We start from the raw sequence: 22,703 nt of genomic DNA, 5'->3' as shown, positions 1-22,703 counted from the left end.
CCATAGATCTAAAAGTTCAACAAACCCCAAGCATAGGAAACACAAAGAAAACTAAACCAAGGTACATAATTATCAAACTGCTAAAAACCAATGATAAACAGAAAATCTTAAAAACGGCCAGAAAAAGAGACATATTATATACAAATGAATAAAGAAGATTTTCTGTAAGAAACAATGTGAGAGAGTAGATGGTGCAGCAACATTTTTAAATTACTGAAAGAAAAAATGTCATTTAGAGTTCCATACCCACCGAAAAAATCTGTCAAAAAAAAAAACAGCAAAATAAAGGCATTTTCAGATACCTAAAAGATGAAAGAATATATCATTAGTAAATATGCGCTATAAAAAATGTTAATAGAAGTACTCGAGATGAAGGAAAATGAAACTAGATGGAAATATGGACCTATACAAAGGAATGAAGACCAGAAAAGATAACTATATGGATAAGAGTACAGGAATTCTTACTTAAATCTCATTTGAGTGTTTAAACAATAATAGTAATGTAGTGTAAGGTTAATAACATGCACAAACAAAATCTATTTTAAAGGCAGTAAAAAGGACAGTAGTAGAGAAATAGAAGAATACTATGGTATGGTCAATACACTACACGTGAAGTGATCTAATATCCTTTGAAAGTAGACTGTGATAAGATAAAGAGAAATCACTAAATTTAAAAAACAAAGTTAAAATGAATAAACCAATAAAAGGAAGAAAATCAAATCATTTAAAAATTTCAATCAATCCAAAGGCAGAATAAAAGAGGGTAGGAGAAAAAGAGGAAAGGGGAAAAACAGACGAAACAAATAGGAAATAAATAGCAGGATGACAGATTTAAACCAAAACATACCAATAATCACATTAAACGCAAATGATCTAAATACCTCAAATGAGAAGCAGAGATTTCAGACCAGGAACAACAACAACAAGAAAAGCAAGATCAACTATATGCTGTCTGTAAGAAATAAATTTCTAATACAAAGACATTAACAGATTAAAAGTAAACATTTGGGAAAAGATATATCATGCTATCAAAATTAAGACAGAATGGCTATATTATCAAAGAAAGTATGCTGCAGTCTGAAGAATATCACAAGAGATGAAAGTCATTTTCCAATGATAAAAGTGCCAAATCACCAAGAGAACATACTAATTCTGAACATCTATGAACCTATTAACAGAGCTTTAAAACACACAGACCAAAAAAAATGATAAAACTACGATAGACACAATTGTATTAAGAGATTTCAATATCCTTCTCTCAATATTTGATAGAACAAGTGGAGAGAAAATCAATAAGGATATACAAGATCTGATCAACACTATCGACTAACTTGACCTAATTCACATTTAGAGAATATTCTACCAAAGAACAGCAGAATATACATTCTTTTCTAGGCACAAAGCAACTTTAACCAAGATAGACAACATTATGGGGTACAAAACAAACCCTAATAAATTAAAGGAAATCGAGTTATTCAAAATACGTTCTCTGGTGACAAACTAAATCAGAATAAAGTAACAGAACTATATAAGTAAGACAAAATAGTCCTAAATAACCACAACTCAAGGAAGAAATCAAGGAAGAAACCATAACTCGAAACAAAATAGTCCTAAATAACCACAACTCAAGGAAGAAATCAAACAGCAAATTATAAAGCATTCTGAAAAGAATGAAAATAAAATATATCAAAATTTTTGATACAGCTAAGGCAATAGGGAGAATATTATAGCATTAATCACCTCTATTAGAAAGGAAAAGAGTTCTTAAATCAATGGCTTCTGCTTTTTACCTTAATACACTAGAAAAAGAGCAAATGAAGCTGGGCACAGTGGCTCACGCCTGTAATCCCAACACTTTGGAAGGCTGAGGCAGGTGGATCACTTGAGGTCAGGAGTTCGAGACCAGCCTGATCAACATGGTGAAACCCTGTCTCTACTAAAAATACAAAAAATTAGCCAGACGTAGTGGCACACAACTGTAGTCCCAGCTACTCAGGAGGCTGAGGCAGGAGAATCGCTTGAACCCAGGGGGCGGAGGTTGCAGTGAACTGAGATCACACCACTGCATTCCAGCCTGGGCAACAGAGTGAAACTCCGTCTCACCAAAAAAAAAAAAAAAAAAAAAAAAAAAAAAGCAAATGAAATCAAAGTCAACGAAATAACAAAAATAAGGATCCAGAGTAGAAATCAACAAAACAGAAAAACAGAAATCAATAAAACCCCAATATCTTTCATGAACATAAGATATAAAAATTCTAAACAAAATTGTAACTATCTGAAGCAAACAATCAAAATAAAGACCATCATAACAAAGTGACCTTTATTTCAGCAAACGCTATTATCAGTTTAACATTAAGAAATCAATCAGTACAATTCATCAAACTAACTAAAAAATAAAAACCATGTGGTAATCTCGGGAGATGCAGAAAAAACATTTGACAAATCCAACATCCATACTTGACCTAAAACAAACTTTCATTAAACTAGAAATAGAAGGCATCTTTCCCAATCTGATAAAGCAGCGGTCCCCCAAACTTTCTGGCACCAGGGACTGGTTTCATGGACGACAGTTTTTCCATGGGGGGAGATATGGTTTCAGAATGAAAAACTGTTCTACCTCAGATCATCAGGCATTAGACTTTCATAAGAAGCACGCAACCTGGACCCCTTGCATGTGCATGTCTATGCGAGTCTAATGCCTCAGGTGATGTGAGAAGAGGCAGAGCTCAGGTGGTAGTGCTCGGCACCTCCTGCTGTGCGGCCCAGTTCCTAACTGGCTGCAGACAGTACCAGGGTTTGAGGACCCTTGTGATAAAGGACACTGACAAAAAACTCTACAGCTAACATACTGTTTGTTCCTCTAACATAAAGAACAAAACAGAATGTCCTCTTCCACTACTTCTATTCAACATTGTAGTCTACGTTCCATATATATTCCATATTCCATATTCCATAGAGGTTGGAGCCAATGTAGAACGGCAAGAAAAAGAAATACATACAAGGTAACCAAACTGGAAAGTAGCAAAACTGTCTCTCATCATAGGCAATGTGATTATCTAGATAGAAAATGTGATGGAACCTACCAAAAAGCTGCAGTATTAAATGATTTTAGCAAGGTCGCAGAATACAAGGATATATTTAAATCAATTGTATTTCTATGTGCTAGTACTGTATACATCAGAAACTGAAATTTAAAAGCCACTTAAAACAATGACAAAAATATGAAACACTTAGGCATAAATCTGACAAAATACATGAAAAAACTGCATACTGAAAATTAGAAAAATGAGAGAAAGGGCTAAATAGATAAAATGAGAGAAAGGGCTAAATAGATATATGTGCACGGGTCCAAAGAATCAATATTGTTAAAGTATCAATTCTTCTGAAATTATCTATATATTCAACACAACCCCAATCAACATCCTAGCAGACTTTTTTGAAGAAATTAGCGAACTGATTTGAAAATTCATATGAAAATGCAAAAGACCTAGAGTAGTTATAATGGAACAGAATGGAAAGTCCACAGACCCACACATATATGGAAGACTATTTTTGACAAAGGTGCAAAGGCAATTCAGTGGAGAAAGGAGTCCTTTTGAAAAATGGTTCTACAATAAATGAATATCCATTTGCAAAAAAAGGTGATCTTTGACCTATACTTTGCAGCACACTATTAACAAATATTAACTCCAAATGGACCATAGACTTAAATATAAAACCTAAAACTATAAAATCTAGTGGGGAAAAAAAAAACAACAAACATAGGCAAAAACGTTTTTGATCGTGGGACAAAACTTTCCAAAAGCAGCTTTCATAAAAGAACAAATGGATAAATTAGGCTTCATAAAAATTTAAAACATCAGATCTTCAAGACACTTTTAAGAGAATAAAAAGACAAGCCATGGACTAGGAGAAAAGCTTAGCAAATAATATATTTGATAAAGGATTTGTATCAAATGTATAAGAAACTCTAAAAGCTCAATAACCAAAAAAAGAATGACAAAAGATTTGAACAAACACTTCACCAAACATGACACACAGGGGGCAAAAAAGTACATACAAAGATGCTCAACAACATTAATCACAGGGAAACACAATGAGATATCACTACCCAAGTACTAGAATGGCTAAAATTAAAAAGGCTGACCACCAAATATGGCAAAATGTGAAGCAACTGAAACTCTCCTGAACTGCTGGTGAAAATGTAAAATGGTACAACTACCTTGTAAAACCATTTAGCAGTTTCTTTAAAAGTTAGGCATATACCCACCACATGATTGAGTCGCTCCAATGTTAGGAAATAAAGAGAAATAAAAACATATGTCCATACAAAAAGCTGTACAACAATATTCATAGCATCTTTATCTGTAATAGACAAAAACTGGAAACAACCCCAATGTCCTTCAACAGGTTAAGTGGATAAACCAAAGTATATACACACAATGAAATACTACTCAGCAATAAAAACAGTGAACTACCAATAGGTATCACAACACAGATGACTCTCAAAAGAACTAAAACCAGGCAAAAAGAACATATATAATCCTGTTTATATAAAATTCTGGAACAAGTGAAGTAATAAATCTTCATTATCTGACTTGTGGTAAAAGTTCACAAGTAATACTTATCAAAATCCATCAAATTGTATACTTTCAATTATGTGAAGTTTATTGTATGCCAATTATAACACAATAAAGCTGTTTTAAAAACTTTTAACCCATTCAAAACCTGACTCTAAGTACAATCAATCCCTTCCCTCCACTCCACAAAAAAATCTGCTTCTCCTACAACATATCTCATTTTAGATGATGGCAACTCAAAAACCCCTTGGAATTACTCAATACCACATTTTCATATTTTAAAAATCAAAGAAATGTCTATTTTGAAACTTGCAAACATTCATGGAGGGCATGTGTTTTTAAAAAAACACATTGTGAACCACTGCTGTAAAAAATTCAAAAATCCCCCACTTTTTACAAGAAAAACTTCAAAGTCTATATTATCCACCACTTAGGGCCCTCAACAACATAGTCTCCTCTACCATCTACCTTAGTAAATGCAATTTTCGAACAGGCCCCCATCTTCAACTGGTATAGCATCTTCCACACCCTGTAGCCTTCAAACGTCACCCGTTAAAATACTGCCCATTCCTCAAGACCATATGAAATACCATTTTCACCAAGAATCTTTTCCTAGTCCCAATCCAAAAATTGCTCCCTCTTCTGAATTTCCACCTCTCTTACAGCATGGATAATCAATACTCCACCATATCATATAGTTATATAAAGACATATCCACCTCTGTTAAATTATAAATTCTGAATCTAGGTCCCCTCTGACTGGTTGAATAAAGCATTTCTGTAAATTTATTTTACAATACATGTTCAGTATATATGCCTGGGAACGAGTGATTAAGAATCAAATGTTATGGTTTAATGTTGGTTTTCATTCTTTACTAGTCTGTAAGATTGTCCAGTTGGCTTGTCTAATTTTACTATGCTCTTAAATAAAGGTCAGAACAATTAAAGGGATATACTTTATAGAAAATTTAATACAAACATCTAAATTCACATGGATTATTTTTGGCATCCATGTTTCAACGCTTTAGGGCCAATGGGAGAGACAAAAGAAGGCAAAAGAGTCCTATGCTTTAACCATCAGACACAAAAAGTGGAGAGCCCTGCTTCCAACAAAACCAAGTGACAAAAAGCCAAATATGATGCTAGCTGGAACAGTAAGACACCAGGTCTTATTTCAAGGGAATGACACAAGCCTGCCCGGAAGCTGGGGCACTGACACACCTAAGGCCCCGGAGTCCTTGATCACTGTGACTACTTACATTTGACAACTGAATACCAGAAACATTACTTTTGCTCATCTATTCCTCACCCTAAAATGTTCTTCCTTCTTATTACTCTCTAGCAGCTGTTTGAAACCCAAGTGTTATTTAAAACCTTAACACAAATTCTATGGGCTTCCTCTTTAACCCTTTCCCAGACTCTCAATCCATTTCCCATGTCCCTATCATAAAAAGGCCTAGATAATATTTTCCCCTATACCCTTCCATATAAATCCTTACAGCACTTTTCCATATGGTCATCTTGCATTTTTAATCTAACATCACATGTATTTATTCTTCACCTCATGTTCCTTAAACAAAGAACCGATTTTTTTTTCCTACAGAACCTACCACCCGACAGTACCCATAAAGACTTCACATAAACCAACCATAACGGTACAAGCAACAGTTAAAACATCTGACTTCAATTAGAGAAGTAATAATAGCAGGAGGTAGTGAATAACAACCTGATCTTCAAATTCAACAGAAGAATAAGAACAGGGAATTCAAGTTTGTGCTCTTATTTGCTAGACTACACAAGCAGTACAAGATAAATTCTGCCCAAAAGCTTGCAACATTTTATTAAACACAAACATGTATCTTTATAAAAGGTCAAAGTCATAAGAAAAATCAAGCATGCTACTTACTACAAGGGTACTATTTCTGATCTGGAAAAAATGATAAATTTCAGTTTTAGGAAACCTGTGCATAGTGCTGCTACCTGAGTTATATTTTAAGAGACAAAGCTAAAGTATTTTCCTTTTGTATTATGAAGTATTTAATTAAAGATTTCATACAACTTAATTTCTAAAATGTAATACACATATTTTGGTTACAGTTATTTAACAGAGCAATTAAAGCCTTATTTCCACTTCTCTTCTAAAATCCGCCTGCCCGCAGTGAGTGGGAACTGCTGCAGATCATTAAACGCTCATTTATCAATGTCTCTCACCAGGCAACACAATGCAGCGGAACAGCACACAGAAACCATCCCTGAACCCCAGCAACAGCGGCTAATTAGCATAGCCTACCACTAAACCGACACCATATGATTGGAACTGTTAGTCAGGATGCTAGCCAATCAAACTAGGTTATGCAAATAGCCTATTTTAGTTGCCAGGGCAAAGCTACTTCCAATTGTCCAATAGGAAAACAAGCAATAAACAAGAAATGAAATTGAGCTTTGTCACATTTTCAACTTGCTGTTAACACTTTCACGTTTAGAACAAAATTAACAGCAACTATAAAAGACTAGAAACATATTCTACTTTACTCCAAAGGCGATCCCATGGAATAACATGCAAAACACAGTTAAAGTAGTGCATTTGTTGTAATTTTAACTTTTTACTATATAGACATATGAGTTTTTCTAACAGATGCTGCCATCAACATTTCAACTTTTTTCCCCACCTACTCAAAAGCATTATGTAAATGTCTTTCTATACATTAAAATAGATTCTCAAACATTACATTTTAGAGAAATCACACAAAGCATTTTTATTCTATAATGTAAAGACTAAAGAGGTGGGCATAACAGAAAGCGTGGCTCACTGAAGTCTCAAGTATTCCCAGGTGGAGGAAAACTAACATTTGGTTTATTATGACAAACTTTAATATATAGCTTCAAAAATAATTTTAAAATAAAACCCAATTAAGTATTAATCTATAGAGCTTAAAACATGAAGACTGAGACCAAGTAAATAATACTCATATCTGGGAACCAAGTTCAGTTGAGATGTAACTGTAAATAAAAGACATTACATTCATATGCAAAATGTCTAATAATGAATAAAACATTAAAAACTTCAACTGTGTCAGTACATACTAAGAGCTACAAAGATACTTTTAAAGAACATCAGTTTCTGACAATTCTGAGTGGTTGAGAGTTTCTTTAATCTCACATATTCAGAGAAATGCTTTGAAACATGTCAAGGAGACACAGTTCCCATTTGTGCCTTATAAAAGATACAATTTTATTTTAAAATAGATCAACTTGTCCCACCTAGCCTAGCAATTATCTCCTCCTAAATAGAGTACAGATTCATTCCACATCATGAAAAATTTCGTGATTTTTAAATATTTTTTCATAGAGTGTCTATAAACGTCTCCAGAAAGATATCTAGCATTTGTAAAGCATATTTCATTAAGACAGAGTAGATTTCAAGCATCAGATTCCAAGAGAAGAGCATGCTGGTCCTATCCCTAACACTACAATTTCTCTTCTCCTGAAGCCACTTTTCCACCATTTCTAAGCACCCATCACCCACACCTGTCCCTTAATTTCTTCCCATGTTCTCTCTACTCAGGAATTCTGGAACCCGTTAAAAATCCAATGAAACCAAGACTGGAAAAGTCAGGTTCTAAAAGTCAGAAAAAGGATCAATAACTCTAAAACTAGAAGGAAACTTAAAAATAATCTAATATTAACCCCCCCATCCTATAAACAAAGAAACTATATTTTTAGAAACATAATGCATAAGATCCCACAGATAAAAAGCAAAGCTCTCGCAGTATCCATGAATAATCAATATTTTAGTCACACATCAATGTCTCTTGGTTTCTTGTCCATATGAAAATTTATTTAAATGTAAGCTTTCATGAGATTAGCTCAGGATCATTCACCATACTATCATCTACACACTACGAGTCTAGGCTTAAGACAGGTTTGAAAATCACTCTCTAAACCAAAGTATTTAATCCATTCCCTGAAAGACTCAATTTCAGCCCTTTAAACTTCTGACAACTTTTGGTACGTTTTTGAACTACTTGGAACCTGCATTAGCCTCCTTTAATTCCGAAGGATAAAGGTAAGAGAGAAATAAAAGGGAAAGATTTTAAAGCCAATTTCATTCATACTCTTACTCATGAATCTTTAATATTTTGGTTTGTTCTCCCAGGTTCTTATTCCCTCCATATTGATAAAGCAATCCTAACTCAGCTTGGGCATTTTCCATGTCAAAAGGGACTGTTTCCTGGTCCACCTCTTAAACATTTTTCATATCACAAAACTTTCCCGTTCTTGAAAGGGACAAATATTAAAAACTTGGCACTCCTACTTTCCTTTGGGGACTAGAGACATAAGGAAACATCATCTGCCTAGTGACAGATGCTCTGGGATAATCCTCAATTTAAATGTTTAGCTTAGCATCAATTCTTTTTAAAGTTACTTAAATTATGGAGTTTAGGAAAGTACCAAAAAGTACTACTTTTAGAATCAGAAATTAAACATTAAACATGTCTTAAAATAGTTAACTTACTAAACTAAAATCTTCATTACATAAATATATATATATTTAGAATTCCTAGTAAAGAAAGTTAAGTTTTCTAAGTATACAATTAATCATTAACTTTTTTTTTTTTTTAGATGGAGTTTTGCTCTTTTGCCCAGGCTGGAGTGCAATGGCGCGATCTCGGCTCACCGCAACTTCCGCCTCCTGGGTTCAAGCTATTCTCCTGCCTCAGCCTCCCGAGCAGCTGGGATTACAAGCTTGCACCACCACGCCAGACTAAAACATACAATATACTGATTACATTTTCTCCCCTATAAGAAATATATTTAGAATAACTGTTAACTTTTTTTATCTGCAGTTAATGATGCTTGAGACACAGAAACAGCCTCTATCCTCTCAATGTGTAATAGCCATTATTATGCCCAGTAATGTATTAGCCAAGATCATCTCAAATGACAAATCATACCATACTAACAATTCTATATTTTAGGTAGAAATAGAACGCAGCTTTATAGTTTTGAAAAACATCAAGTGGATAAAATTTTTCAATTTGAAGCCATCTTATTTGGAAAAATATTCAAAAGTCTGGCATGACTACCTTGGTCAAGTTTTTAATACCTCATTCTCTAAAGTGAGGCTGCCACCATAGTTTTGCTGGACATCTTTCATAAAAACTTTAAGCCAAGTAGATATTTCTATTCTCTAACCTAAGGGCAATCCTGCTTCTTTTTTGTCCCCTACTTCTCATTAAGACTGTTTATAAAGCCAGAAGGTAAACTGGTATTTAAATCTGGATTATAGACATAAATTTTTAAATATTGGACTATTGGACTATTCTTTACTCTTCTGAATCAACTAACTCACATTTGGGGAACAGTGCCATCCTCTTCCTCCCTCCCTTTCCCAAAATATACAAAACTGTCTTGTATATTTCCCTAAATATACAAGACAGTATATTTAGTATACTGTCATACACTAAACATACTTTTGCTCCCTCATTTAGGTATCATGAAAACATAAAAGTTGACTTGTTAGGATTTTATTCAGCTAAAAGTTATAACAGATAGTATACTGTCAAAACAAAAAGACTCTTGCAAATTAACTTTAGGGTTTAAAAACTGGTTTTTGTACTGTACTTATCAAGACAACAAAATAGTACAGTAAGTGTCACCTTTCTTAAGCAACTTCATCTATACAAACTACATAAAGTATTTTTGTATCAATTTCTTGCAAATTAACTTTAGGGTTTAAAAACTGGTTTTTGTACTATACTTATCAAGACAACAAAATAGTACAGTTTAAGTGTCATCTTTCTTAAGCAACTTCATCTATACAAACTACATAAAGTATTTTTGTATCAATTTCTATGTCATATGAAAACAAGCAGACTTAAGTTTAGGGGGTATAGTTGGTCTAACTTTTTAAAAAAATGAACATTACGAAAACTTCCCTTTCAAGAACCTTGGTGGCAAGCACCTGCAAGGGATAAGTAGTCATCCTCAAAGCAGCTGAAGCCCAGGTGACAAGGAAAGGCCCTGTGCCTGCTCACAGGAGGTAAGGGGTAAAACATGTGGAACAAGGTCAAGGACAGAAGAAACAGTGCTTCCAAACACCCAGTCGAAACCCAAAGTCACAAAGGCAGGGAGTGAAGTACAGGTGCTGACTTTCGATAGAGCCTCATCTCCAATGGGCAACTTCGTAGCTCATTAAAGCTAGGCATTGCAGGAAATGTTTACAAAGGCCAGGAAGGCCACCCAGCTCTTAAAACATACTACCAGAATTCATTGGTAAAAAGAGAACCAAGAATAGCTACAATTCAAGTGTGACCGAAAACAATCCTTTAAAACTAACAGCAAGCGAAGGCGCCAACAGCCACCCCAGCAGCTCAGTTTTCCCAAGCTGGGAAGGAGGGTGCTTCTAACAAGAAAATCTAAAACACTGGATACAGTAAACATATTGTTCTTATCCTCTATATTCCTCTATATCATCCACAGAAACAAGCAGAGAAAGATCACAAAATAAAATAAAGCATGGGATGGAGACATACCAGCGAACCAAAGATTTTGTCAGTTTTCTAAAAGAAAAGGCAACTGGGCTCATACCAATAATTTAAGGAATGTCAAAAATATCTAGAGCTGAAAGCTGGGACCAGGAACCAGAGCAGAAGTGGCAGATGCCATTCTGGGTGGTAAAGAAAAACTGGAGTAGAAAGAAGGGGAGAGACTGGCTTGATACTAAACAACTATCTGCCGCATGATCAGCCTCCGCCAGTGGCTCTATAAAGAAATACCTACTCCACTGAACCTACTGAGTTCCAGCCGCTCAAACAGAAGTCAACAGTCACCCCAAGGTTGAGGCCAAAGAAATGCCTGTGAGGATACCAAGCCACCTGCACCAGGACTAGACACGCCAAAACCACAAGTTCAAACTGCTTAATGAGGCCTCCTCAACCTGGCAAGCAGAGAAAGAGAATCTTCTGCCAGGGCTCACACTCGCTAAATAAACTGAAGCCTGCCTGTCAGTCCACATGCCTCACCCACAAACACCAAGTCTGCACTCAGTCCTCTCACTTAGGAGACAGGCAAAATGATGACAGAAGACTCCGGCTCTTGAGTTGGGCAATAAGGGTTCCCAGATATTTGTGCGGTGCATGGAACAAAGGTGAAAGTAAAAACTATCCTAGTGCAAGCTGAACACGTATCATAGAATTAAATCATCTTTTAAAATGTACCAGACCTCAATCCAGTGGTAACATTTCTCCTATGACTGGAACGACCTTAGTGACACAGTATCACATCTCCCTCACCATGAGTCTTAATACACTATGTTCTTCCAGTATAGTTTTCTGTTTTCAATATTCAGAAGATTCTAAGACAAAAATAAAGAATTCAATTCAGTGAAAGAAAGATGTGTAAGTGAATATACCTATATACAAGCTGGAAGTAACTGTCTGGTGGGTAACAGCTGTGAGGTAAAAAGAAATGCGAACGGCTCTAAAGCTCTCATTTCAAATCTTGAGAAATCAAGAGAAACTGTCTAAAACTGATGACCAAGAATGAGGTTTAAATTAGTTTTATAAAATTTTAATAATAATCAACAGAAAAACTTTAAAAGAGGATCGGGAGAAACTGGCTGGAAAAGAGGTAGCACTGAGAGCTATCTGGTTTCATTTTCCAATAGTTTTTTAAAATAGTAAAACACAGCTACAAACATACTAATGTATTAAAAATCATGGAGGCAACCAAGAGAAGAATTTTAAAATGGAAAATAGTAAAAGGGGTTACCCCTGTAAATGGAAACGAGGAAAAGGAAAACTGACATTTCATTCTTTTACTTCCAGAATGGATTAAATTTTATTAACATAAGCATGTAAATTCACTGATTAATGCTTAATATAAAAGAATAAGTCTGAATTTAACAATATCGGCTAAGCATGGTGATTATGTTTTGGATATGTGTCCCCACACAAATCTCACGTCAAGTTGCAATTCTCAATGTTGGAGGAGAGGCCTCTTGAGAGGTGAGTGGATCACAGGGGCACACCTCCCCCTTGCTGTTCTCACGATGGTGAGTTCGTTCTCGCGAGATCTGGTTGTCTAGAAGTGTGTAGCACTCCCGCTTCTCTCTTTTCCTCCTGCTGGGGCTACGTAAGACATGCCTGCTTCCCCTTCACTCTCTACCATGACTCTAAGTTTCCTGAGGCCTCCCTAGCCATGCTTCATGTATAGCCTGTGGAACCGTGTACCAATTAAAACTCTTTTCTTCATAAATGACCCAGTCTTAGGTATTCCTTTATAGCAGTGCAAGAACAGACTAATACAAATGGCCTGAAAATACTACTACCAGCAGTAGGAGAGGAAAGAGCTGGCTGCAACCAGTAGGTTACAAAAACAGCAAGCACTCAACAATGTTTTTTAAGCTTTGGTAACTTTATACAAAGCAGACCTGGATTTGTGTTAACAACATAAATATTTACATCTTGAGTATCTTTTTGAGTATCTGATTCCATGGAGTATATTTTGTGGACGGTTTATAAAAATTAAAATGAACTTATTTGGGTTTCTCTCTAATGTATATCCATTAGCAATATGGATCTCTACACTTTTTTAAAAGACTAAAGTAAGGAATACAGAGGCCAAACTAAGAAGGCACCGTTAAGTAGCCTGGTATTCACCACCAGAGAAAAGAGGAGAAAGAGTGCTTAAAGAAAAGTAAAATCTTGGTTGGGCACGGTGGCTCATACCTGTAATCCCCGCACTTTGGGAGGCCAAGGCGGAGGATAACCTGAGGTCAGGAATTCAAGAAAAGTAAAATCTTAAATTTCACCTTTTGAGGAGTTGATCTACACTATCCAAATCTTAAGCAATGATAACTTTTTATATCAAGTTTTGTAGTTTTAGTTTTCCTATCAAAAAATCTTGTTACACTAAGCTAAAATTTATTCAAAACTTTTTAAACAATGGCCAAATCTATAATTTTCTAAAAATACAAAAAACAAATCCCATCAAATTATTCCTAGAGTGAAATTATTTCATTTCACTTTGAATCTACAATTCAAATCATTATCAATAAATACATTCTTCACAACTCCTATTTGCTTAAGAACACATGTTCCTTTTAAAAGCAGTGATTACATCTAAAAAACTTTCCAGAAGAGCTAATACAGATAAGCTTACTGTGCCTAATAAAAACCAAAGAGTAAATCATTTATAAAGCCCTGGGAATCCCTTTAAAAGGAGATACATATTACACTACATAAAAGGTCATCACCATCAACAGACTGCTGATGGGTTCATTCTCATTTGTTCAACACATAGATTTGAGAATCTGTTATGTTTGAGGCATTACACTAATAAATAAAACTTAGTTCTCCCATACAAAAAGTTAAAGCTCTTGTATAAAATGACATCATGAACAAAAGGCAAATGCAAACTGGAAAATGTACCAGCAATAAGTAACAGTAAGTATCCCTAAAATCAAAAGCATGATCATTAAGAGGAGGGACTCACAGGCCTGGATTTGCTCCCCAGCTCCAACCCTTACTAGCTGTGTGACCTGGGGCAGGCTATCGAACATCTCTCTGGGTCAATCACAGTACCTGTACCAGAGTTATCATTAGGAGTAAATAAGTTAATACCTGTAAATAATTTAGAATAGTTATTGGCATCTAGTAAGGGTTCAATGAGAAACTTTGGTAAATTAAGAAAAAAAAATTAAAACCCAAAAGAAGTATCAACAAAGAATGATAAAAGGAAACTCACAAAAAACATGAGTAACAAACCCCCCAAAAAACATACTCGGTCTAATATTCAAGCAAATGTAAATGTAAATATTGAGTTATGTTTTGTCTATGGAATTGGCAAACATTTTAAAATATCTAGGATCCTAGGGTGTAGGAAAAATTCTGATGTGTAGCTGGTAGAAGCATAAACTGTACTTTAATAAGGTATTTGAAAATAATGTATCAAAAGGCTTTAAAATGTCCATATGCCTCACCTTAACAATTCCAACTTCTAGGAATTGAACCTAAGGCAATAAATAAAAAAACAAACAAAAAAACGCCATAATAGTATCCACTTAAACATTGTTCATGAACTAATTAACAAAAATGGGGAACCGTCAAACAATAACTAATTCACAGAATACTGATTAGTCATTTAAAACAGCACTATAGAAGAATATTGATACTGGAGAATGTTTGAATTTTAAAAGCAGACTGAAGAGTGAGTAAAGGCCAAGATGGTGACTCACACCTGTAATCCCAGCACTTTGGGAGGTTAAGGTGGAAGAATCACTTGAGGCTGGTCTTCAGCAGTTCAAAACCAGCCTAGGGAACATAGCAAGACCACATCTCTACAGAAATAAAAATAAAGAAGTTAGCCAGGTGTGACAGCACATGCCTGTAGTCCTAGCTACTTGGGAGGCTGAGGCAGGAGGATAGCTTTAGCCCAGGAGTTCAAGGCTTGTGTTCAAGTGAGCCATGCCTATGCCACATGGCATTCCAGCTTAGGCAACACAGCAAGACTCTATCTCTTAAAAAAAATCTGCGAAGCAAATTTCAACAAATTTTCTTGAGTTATATTGTTATTATCTGTTAAGTTTCATTGCTTTAGTTCTTCTTCAGAGCCTCCTGTTATTTGTATGTTGAAACTTCCTTGCCTGTCTTTAATAACTGTCGCTTTCTCTGGAATGCTTCATTTTTCTTCGTTTCTTCTTGGTTATTCATCTTTTTTTTTTTTTTTTTTTTTTTTTTTTTTGAGGAGGAGTCTCGCTCTGTCGCCCAAGTTGGAGTGCAGTGGCGCTATCTCGGCTCACTGCAAGCTCTGCCTCCCAGGTTCATGCCATTGTCCTGCCTCAGCCTCCCAAGTAGCTGGGACTACAGGTGCCCACCACCACGCCTGGCTAATTTTTTTTTTTTTTTTTTTTTTTTTTTTTTTTTTTTTTGTATTTTTAGTAGAGACGGGGTTTCACCATGTTAGCCAGGATGGTCTCGATCTCCTGACCTCATGATCTGCCCGCCTTGGCCTCCCCAAAGTGCTGAGATTACAGGCGTGAGCCACTGCACCCAGCCAGTTATTCATCTTAAACAGTTTTTTGAGAAATTTTATATTGTGTTTTTCACTCTGTTTAGGCTTCATTTTTTAAATTATCTTTTACTTCTCTTTCCTGGGTTATCACCACTTTTCTAATTTTTCCTTATTCAGATTTACTTTAGTATTTGTATCATTGTGCTTTAGTATTTGTATCATTTTCTAAATTTCTCTGGGTTTATTTTGAAACCAGTTATAGTTTCATTTATTTTGTGGACATTTCTTTCTGGCATGCTTTCATCGTCTGCAGTAATAATATTCTGCTCCTTACGCTTTCCTCTTATAAAAACTCTGTGGGGATTTTGACTATAATCCCTGTCCACTGCTCGTTTTTATGTAAAATAAAAAACTTTGGGGAAACTGCAGTAGCTTTTCTGACTTCAATAAGAGTTCTCTTCCGTTTTCATGAAGGATCCCAAAATATAGACTCATGAATAAGATCTCCTGTGCTTTTATCTTCTCCCACTTTCATCTGACATTTTTTCCTTTGCCCTCATTGTCTCCATCTTGTTTAATGTGGATTCTATTCCCGGCAGTGTCTCCTTGGTGTAGGACTTTGACTGGGAATGGAGCTTAAACTGGTTTTGAGAGTTCATAGGGACCAGATGACTCTAACCCCCCTCTTCAGAACTTATTGTGTCCTCCAGGGAACTCAAATCTATCTCCAGTTCCAGCTGCTCTTCTCAAACATAATTTCCGCAAGTCTCTCGCTGCAGTGGGTCTTCTGTTGATTATCTTGCGGTTCTCCTATTCTCGGGTCCATCAGACACCCTCATGCCTCCTTCTGCACAAATGCTGATACCACACAGGTCTTGCTATCAAACATTCACTCTCACCTACTTACTTGTATGTGAGTCAGTGGGGATACTGTTCACCCAGTCTTGCAGATGCTGAATGTGACATTTTGGTTTTGCTGAGCTAGTTACTCTGTCTCTTCTAGAGGAAAATAGGAAAATTTTAAAACTATGTTCTGTTGTCATCTTCCTAGAACTTAGACATTCTTTCAAGGTACACTTAGTAAGTATACCTAAAATCCAAAATCATGAATATAAATGTATTTTCTTTTACCTGGGTCTTAAATAGACACACTAAGGTAAAAAATTCAATTTTACAATGTGGCTTACCTCAGATTTCCCATTTTTTCTATAAATATCAAATGCTCTTTCATATGACACATACATAATGTAATCATTATTAATTGTTTCCACTTAGAAACATAAATAAAACTATGAAACATAAAAAGAAATGGAAAATAATAAGGAACTCTTAAAACCACTTGAAGAAATGTATTAAAGCAAGCATTAATATACTTATTTTTAGGCATTAAAAATGCCACTAGGATGGCAAAAATTATTCTTTTTGCATTTGCTGAGCACTTCCTGTGTCCCAGAAATCCTGCCAGACAGTCACAGGGCACACAAAGAGGATAAGCCTTAACCCCCTGACCTTCAGGAACTATCGGACTAGCTGGACATAAAACTGGTAAACAACATGTGCAAATGCCATAAACGTATTAAACAAAAACCACTTGCTAGAAAGACAGACTCCAAACTATTAGGAAAAGGGCAGTGGCTGTCTCTTTTTACTTTATGCATTTCTAAAGCACTAATATTTCCTCCACCAAATATACAATACTACTTTATTTGTTCCAAAATAAGAGATTCTTCTTTTTGCCTGTTGAAGATTTATTTTAACTATAATACTCAATGCTGAGAAACATAAATTAAGAGACATTCTTGTAATGTACAGAGTGGTACATATTACCAAACAGCTTTCTGAAAAGTTGCATCAAGAGCCTGAAAAGTTTTCAAACATTATGACTCCTAGGAATCAATTACAAGAAAATAATTTTACAGCCAAATACTATACACAGGTATTAGTGCTTTAAAAAACAACTTAATGCCTAAAAATAAGAAATACCTAACTTAACTAGGAAATAAGCATACTGTAAAATAAATATCTAAAGTAATTATCTTCAAAAGCATTCTGAGTACCCTGGATATGCTCCAAGTTCAAAGTAACAGCAGATCACTATGGTTAGCTTTTGATGATGTAGGGCAACATTTATGATATGTTAGTCAATACGAGTATAAAATGGATCTTACCCAACCACATCATCCTGAATATTCAAAATGATCTCAATTAGTTAAAAAATGGTATGAAAAAAAAACTGGAAGGGAATGTGCCACACTGTAGAGGACACTAAAACTTGGGATATGTTTCCTTATACTTATCTATATATATTTACACATTTCAGAATTCTTTCAGTGATTCTGTATTATCTAATAAACAAGAAGTAAAAACATGAGTGCAAAAGCAAATCCACTATCTTTTTAACTTACTAGAAAAATAAATGTATTGAATCAGTAAGAAAAAAGTCAAACTGCTTGGGTTGAGACATGAACGAGAGCTAGAGAAGGAGACACAGACAAAGAAAAAGATCAGACACACACGACCACCAGAAGAACAATTCCAAGGGGAGGCAAACTGGCGACAGCTTCCTAAATATTACAATGTACATGCCCTTTCATTCTCCCAGTGTATCCCACATATGATGGGATTTTAAAAGTTGGGGTTTTGTAATTTACAGATCTGATTTCTAACTCTTGTATAATGCATACACCCCATTTGTGATCACTGGAAATAGGAAAATTTTGTCCTACAAAATTCACATTTTAAAATGAGTTAAGAGAATCTAAAATTAAAACTCTGCCACAAATGGTTTTAAGTACTTAAATTCATATATATGAGTGTATATATATATATATAGTGTATGCATAAGAATTATGACATAGACAATATGAACAAATCAGCACATTTAAAAATAAATTTCCATGTTTATTCATCCTCAAAAAGTGATAGCTCTGTATGCTTTGGAACTATTCCACATTTAAAAGTGACTAGTATATCACTATTGTTTAAAAAATTTTAGTTGTTAAAGAAGTTCATTTCAACAAAACAAAGAATGGCAGCCACTTCTATTTCCAACATGATTTTCCCAAATCATGGTCCACAGGATGTTATTAATAGGTATAAATCAAAAATAAAAGGGAGGGGAGGTCCCTTAATCAAATAAACTGAAGAAATGCTGGTTTACACAGGTTTCTTTATATAAAAGTCTTTATGTTCATATACGTGGTAATCTCTGAGGCAGTACTTTTTCCAAATCTAATCTCAGAAGTGATTCTACACCTTAAACTGAATTTGGTTACTTGTGATTCAAAAGGGCAAAGAGCCGTTGCTAGGTTCCCCAAATGATGTTGTTAGGGTAGAATGGTGTTACTCATTACTAACAGGACTGAATGGGGAAGGAGGAGGGAATATGCGGGAGAGGCATCCAGGAAGCAGTTACCTGAGTGTGGAGCTCAGAAGAGAAGAATGGGATGCAGAGATTTTGGTAACCTCTGCCTACAGGTAAAGTCATTACTGTCAATGTCATTACCCAGACAGTGCTCTCTACTTTCTCTCTGCATGCCTTGAATTCAATAGCTGAGTCTTAAAACTTTATCAAAAACCTCCACTGCCTCATTTATTTGTTATCCATAAGCTCAGGGATCCTTGTAAGCAGAGCACCTATAATAGTACCTGGTACAAAGCAAATGCTCACCAAATAAATGTTTGTTAACAAATCATTTGTTAAATCCAAATGTACCTCATTCATGTTCTAAATGTATTTTAAAACATGCAAAAAGATTCCCAAATTAAGTAAGTACAGGAACACCTAAAGACACATGAACTAAATACATCAAAGTCTGACTTTGGCCTAGTGTTCAGTGAAACTTTTTTTTCTCTCCTCCCACCAGCTTTATTGAGTTATAACTGGAAAATAAAAATTGTATATATATTAAGGTGTACAACATGATGTTTTGATACACATATACAAAATGAAATGATCACCATAATCAAGCCAATTAACATATCCATCACCTCACAAAGTTACTCTGAAAACCTACTCTTAAGTGTTTACTTCTGAAAGGCCCATCAGCCAAGGCCTACTTCAGTGTCCTTTCCAGCATCCCTGAACCTGTGCCTCATCAAGGAAAAGGTGAGAGTAAGTTACCACATCTAACCAACATAACAAAGCCAGTACCATGAACAATGCCAGAGGGTAAAAACAAGGCTCGGAGAAAGCAGACCACTTGCTTTCAAATGTGAGTAAGCATTCTCTAGAAACAACTTTCGGTGAACATCTACTCATGAGTTTTAATGTGTTGAAATTCTATCAGTCGAATAAATGTGTGCATAGTAATACAAGACCAAACTGCTACATTAATTAATGATGATTCTGAAAGCTGTTAATTTTATGTTCAAAAACAATTATTAACTTTCAAACTATTAAAAAGGGAATACACCAACAGCTAATATATTTATTAGACAGCTAGATCTTCTTTCCTGGGTTTTTTCCTCTGTAAGCCAATAAATGCTGATAATTTTTAAAGAATACAAGGCTGAATAAGAGATTGGATTTTATCATAAATCTAATCTGTAGAATTTTCTTGTGTTCTAGCATTCATAAAATTAACTAGATAACTATAAACTGTATTTACTCATTAGTTATTTCATTCCATTGAGACCATAAGCCTTTCAAGAAAAAGAGCTATTTGGAAACCCTCCATGTCTTGTGAGGATAAATAGAAACTGCAACTCCAAAATTTCATGAGAGAAAACCTCCAAAATCAGTAATATTCATAGATAAATCTATGAGATACCCCAAAAATACTTTGTTCCTCTACTGACCTCAGTCGAAAGTGAGCATCTACTTGGTATAGCCAATGTGCAGTATAGCGCCCAAGGAGCAATCCAGGAGCTGACAATGCTGAGAAATAGTTCCTGCACCAAAAGGTCAAACTTATAAAATCTGACAACAAAAAAATGTGCATAAAATTCTAAAAATGTTTCTGTAAATATGCCTATTTGTTTTTCTATGATGGTGATATTCAGCTTCAGCATCACGTTGCTTTTAACAATCAGCGAGCAACTCAGCCAGAATGTGCACCTGGCATACCTCTGATATGTACAGGCAAACATACATGTGCAAGCCTGTGTGCATGCATGATAGATGCGTAACAGAGATGATTGCTCAATCACCTTTGACGTAAACAAGAATTAACATCGGTCTTAAAATGGTGACTTCTACATGAACATAAAGTATTATATAATCTCTAATTTAATTTATAAATATATTCAAGCACATTTCTTCATACAAAATGGTACACCAAAACATTTTTTTAAAATCTTAAAATCATAAAATGATTATTTTTCCCCTAGACAAAACCCAGATCGCCAAAAATAAAAACCAATCACAAAAACTACACCAATGATATAATTAGGCATCTGTTAGGTATCAATTCAAAATTTATATAAATATTTCTTTTCCAGTTAGCAATCACATTTTCAAACAGTTTATAAATATAATCAGATAAGACTCTCTGACAGAGTTTCAAATGTTAAGTCACTTAGTTCAACAAAATGCCTTATAATATGTCTAATTTAAGAACATTTAAGTTCAAAAGTTATTAACACTTTATACATTAGCTGCACTACATTTTCAGGAATTTGAACATAGCCACGTATGGAATAGCCTCCAGTTTCCCATGTAAAAGATCACCTCAATTAATTATAGAGCAATCAAAAAATATTCTTTCAAAAATGCCTTCACACTGCTTCTTCTGTATAAAAATACAAATGACAAAAGGATAAGAGGGGGAGGGTGGGAAGGAAGGAAATGGGAGGCAGGGATATTGGGAACAAGGAAAAAATAAACGAAATCCCAGAGCATATCTTTTTAAGAAACCATATGTATGGGTATAATATCCTTAATTTGTCAGTCTTTTTGATGATATCCTACTAACATCTACTCCCATAAAAGATTTGCCATATTCTAATAGAGTTCTGGGGGAGACATGCATTCAACCATAAAGGTGACTGTGTTATTTACATTAACAGAATTATTCCAATTCCCACCAAAATATTAGCTCTTGAAAAGCCTAAATGCTAGCAATTACTATGCTGTATTTGTAATAACACCACTATAAATCACTGATTATCAATCTGAGTTCAAAAGTAAGTTTAACAAATAGCCCAACTACCTTTGCATTTACTGATCTACAATTCCCCCCACTAACTGCTATTTATCAGAAAGCTCCCCCATTCAAAATAGACCATCGATTCCCACATTCTCTTAGCCAGAGTTTTACTGTATTTCAAAACTTGAGTCACCTGTATGCATCGTCTTCTTTCAAGTCTCATATCATCCTGATGGGGTGGGGGAAGGGAGGGAAGAGTCCAGCGGCAAAACTATAACACTGTGTGAAGAAAAACAGATTATGATAAGAGATAATGATGCAAGACAATTACCCCAATTGAGGAATATCTAACATAACTACAATCCCAAAACATACAGAATAAAATTACTTCAAATTTGCAAAATTCATTTTCTAACATTTAAACTTACTTAAAATAAATTTTCCTTAGTCTTCGATAATCAAAATCAACTATATATAAAATATATTCAATTGTCAGAGAAAAGAAAAACAGTTTCAAAATGTGCCGACTACCACGGAAAATTTCAGGTATTTTCTAGGTATCAAATAAACCTGAATATTCCACTATTTAATTTATCTGGGGAAAAAACTCCACATTTTGTAATTTTCATCAGTTCACAAATCAAGATGAACACAAATTCACTTTCATAGTAGTTTACTATTAAGACAGAGGTAATGAAAGTTACTTTATAAGAAAGACAACATGTCAATCTACCAATGTTATTTGTAAATTAAGTTCTGAGACATTTCTCACAACTGCTCCCCTAAGTCCACAAGCCCTCTTGCTCTCCAAGTGGTTTCTCTTATTTTATTGTAATTCTTTTACAGTACTTCCTACTTATTGCTTCCACTGATAACTCATGGTTGACCACCAGAAAAATTTATAATGACTTACAGGAAAATGAAAGTAATCTCAGTGTTGTCAACTGATAATCAGCAGAAGAGGTAAAGACAAGTACAGGTTAAAATCTAACTTCTAAAGGAGTTGAGTGAAAAATTTA

General features: G+C 34.9%; 1 protein-coding gene across 18 annotated transcripts in view; it reads right to left on the bottom strand.

Annotated features, from left to right (window-relative positions):
• The window catches only part of DYRK1A (dual specificity tyrosine phosphorylation regulated kinase 1A), a 148,853-nt gene that overhangs the window by 72,688 nt on the left and 53,462 nt on the right, over window positions 1–22,703 (bottom strand). For 14 of the 18 annotated variants that reach the window (XM_063720897.1, XM_063720896.1, XM_024239411.3 and 11 more), the window contains one exon: window positions 21,878–21,963. The exons of 1 other annotated variant lie outside the window; for it this stretch is intronic. In XM_063720897.1, coding sequence (XP_063576967.1) covers window positions 21,878–21,887 — 10 coding nt within the window. In that variant the 5' untranslated portion in view covers window positions 21,888–21,963. Of the gene's footprint in view, window positions 1–20,395; window positions 20,489–21,877; window positions 21,964–22,703 lie in introns of those variants that run through there. 3 more of the 18 variants (XM_054542504.2, XM_054542515.2, XM_054542513.2) reach the window with 1 other exon arrangement.

Source organism: Pongo abelii, chromosome 22, assembly GCF_028885655.2.
Source record: "Pongo abelii isolate AG06213 chromosome 22, NHGRI_mPonAbe1-v2.0_pri, whole genome shotgun sequence".
Taxonomy (NCBI): Eukaryota; Metazoa; Chordata; class Mammalia; order Primates; family Hominidae; genus Pongo; species Pongo abelii.
Note: the sequence above shows the minus strand (reverse complement) of the source record. Positions and strands in the feature narration are given on the sequence as shown.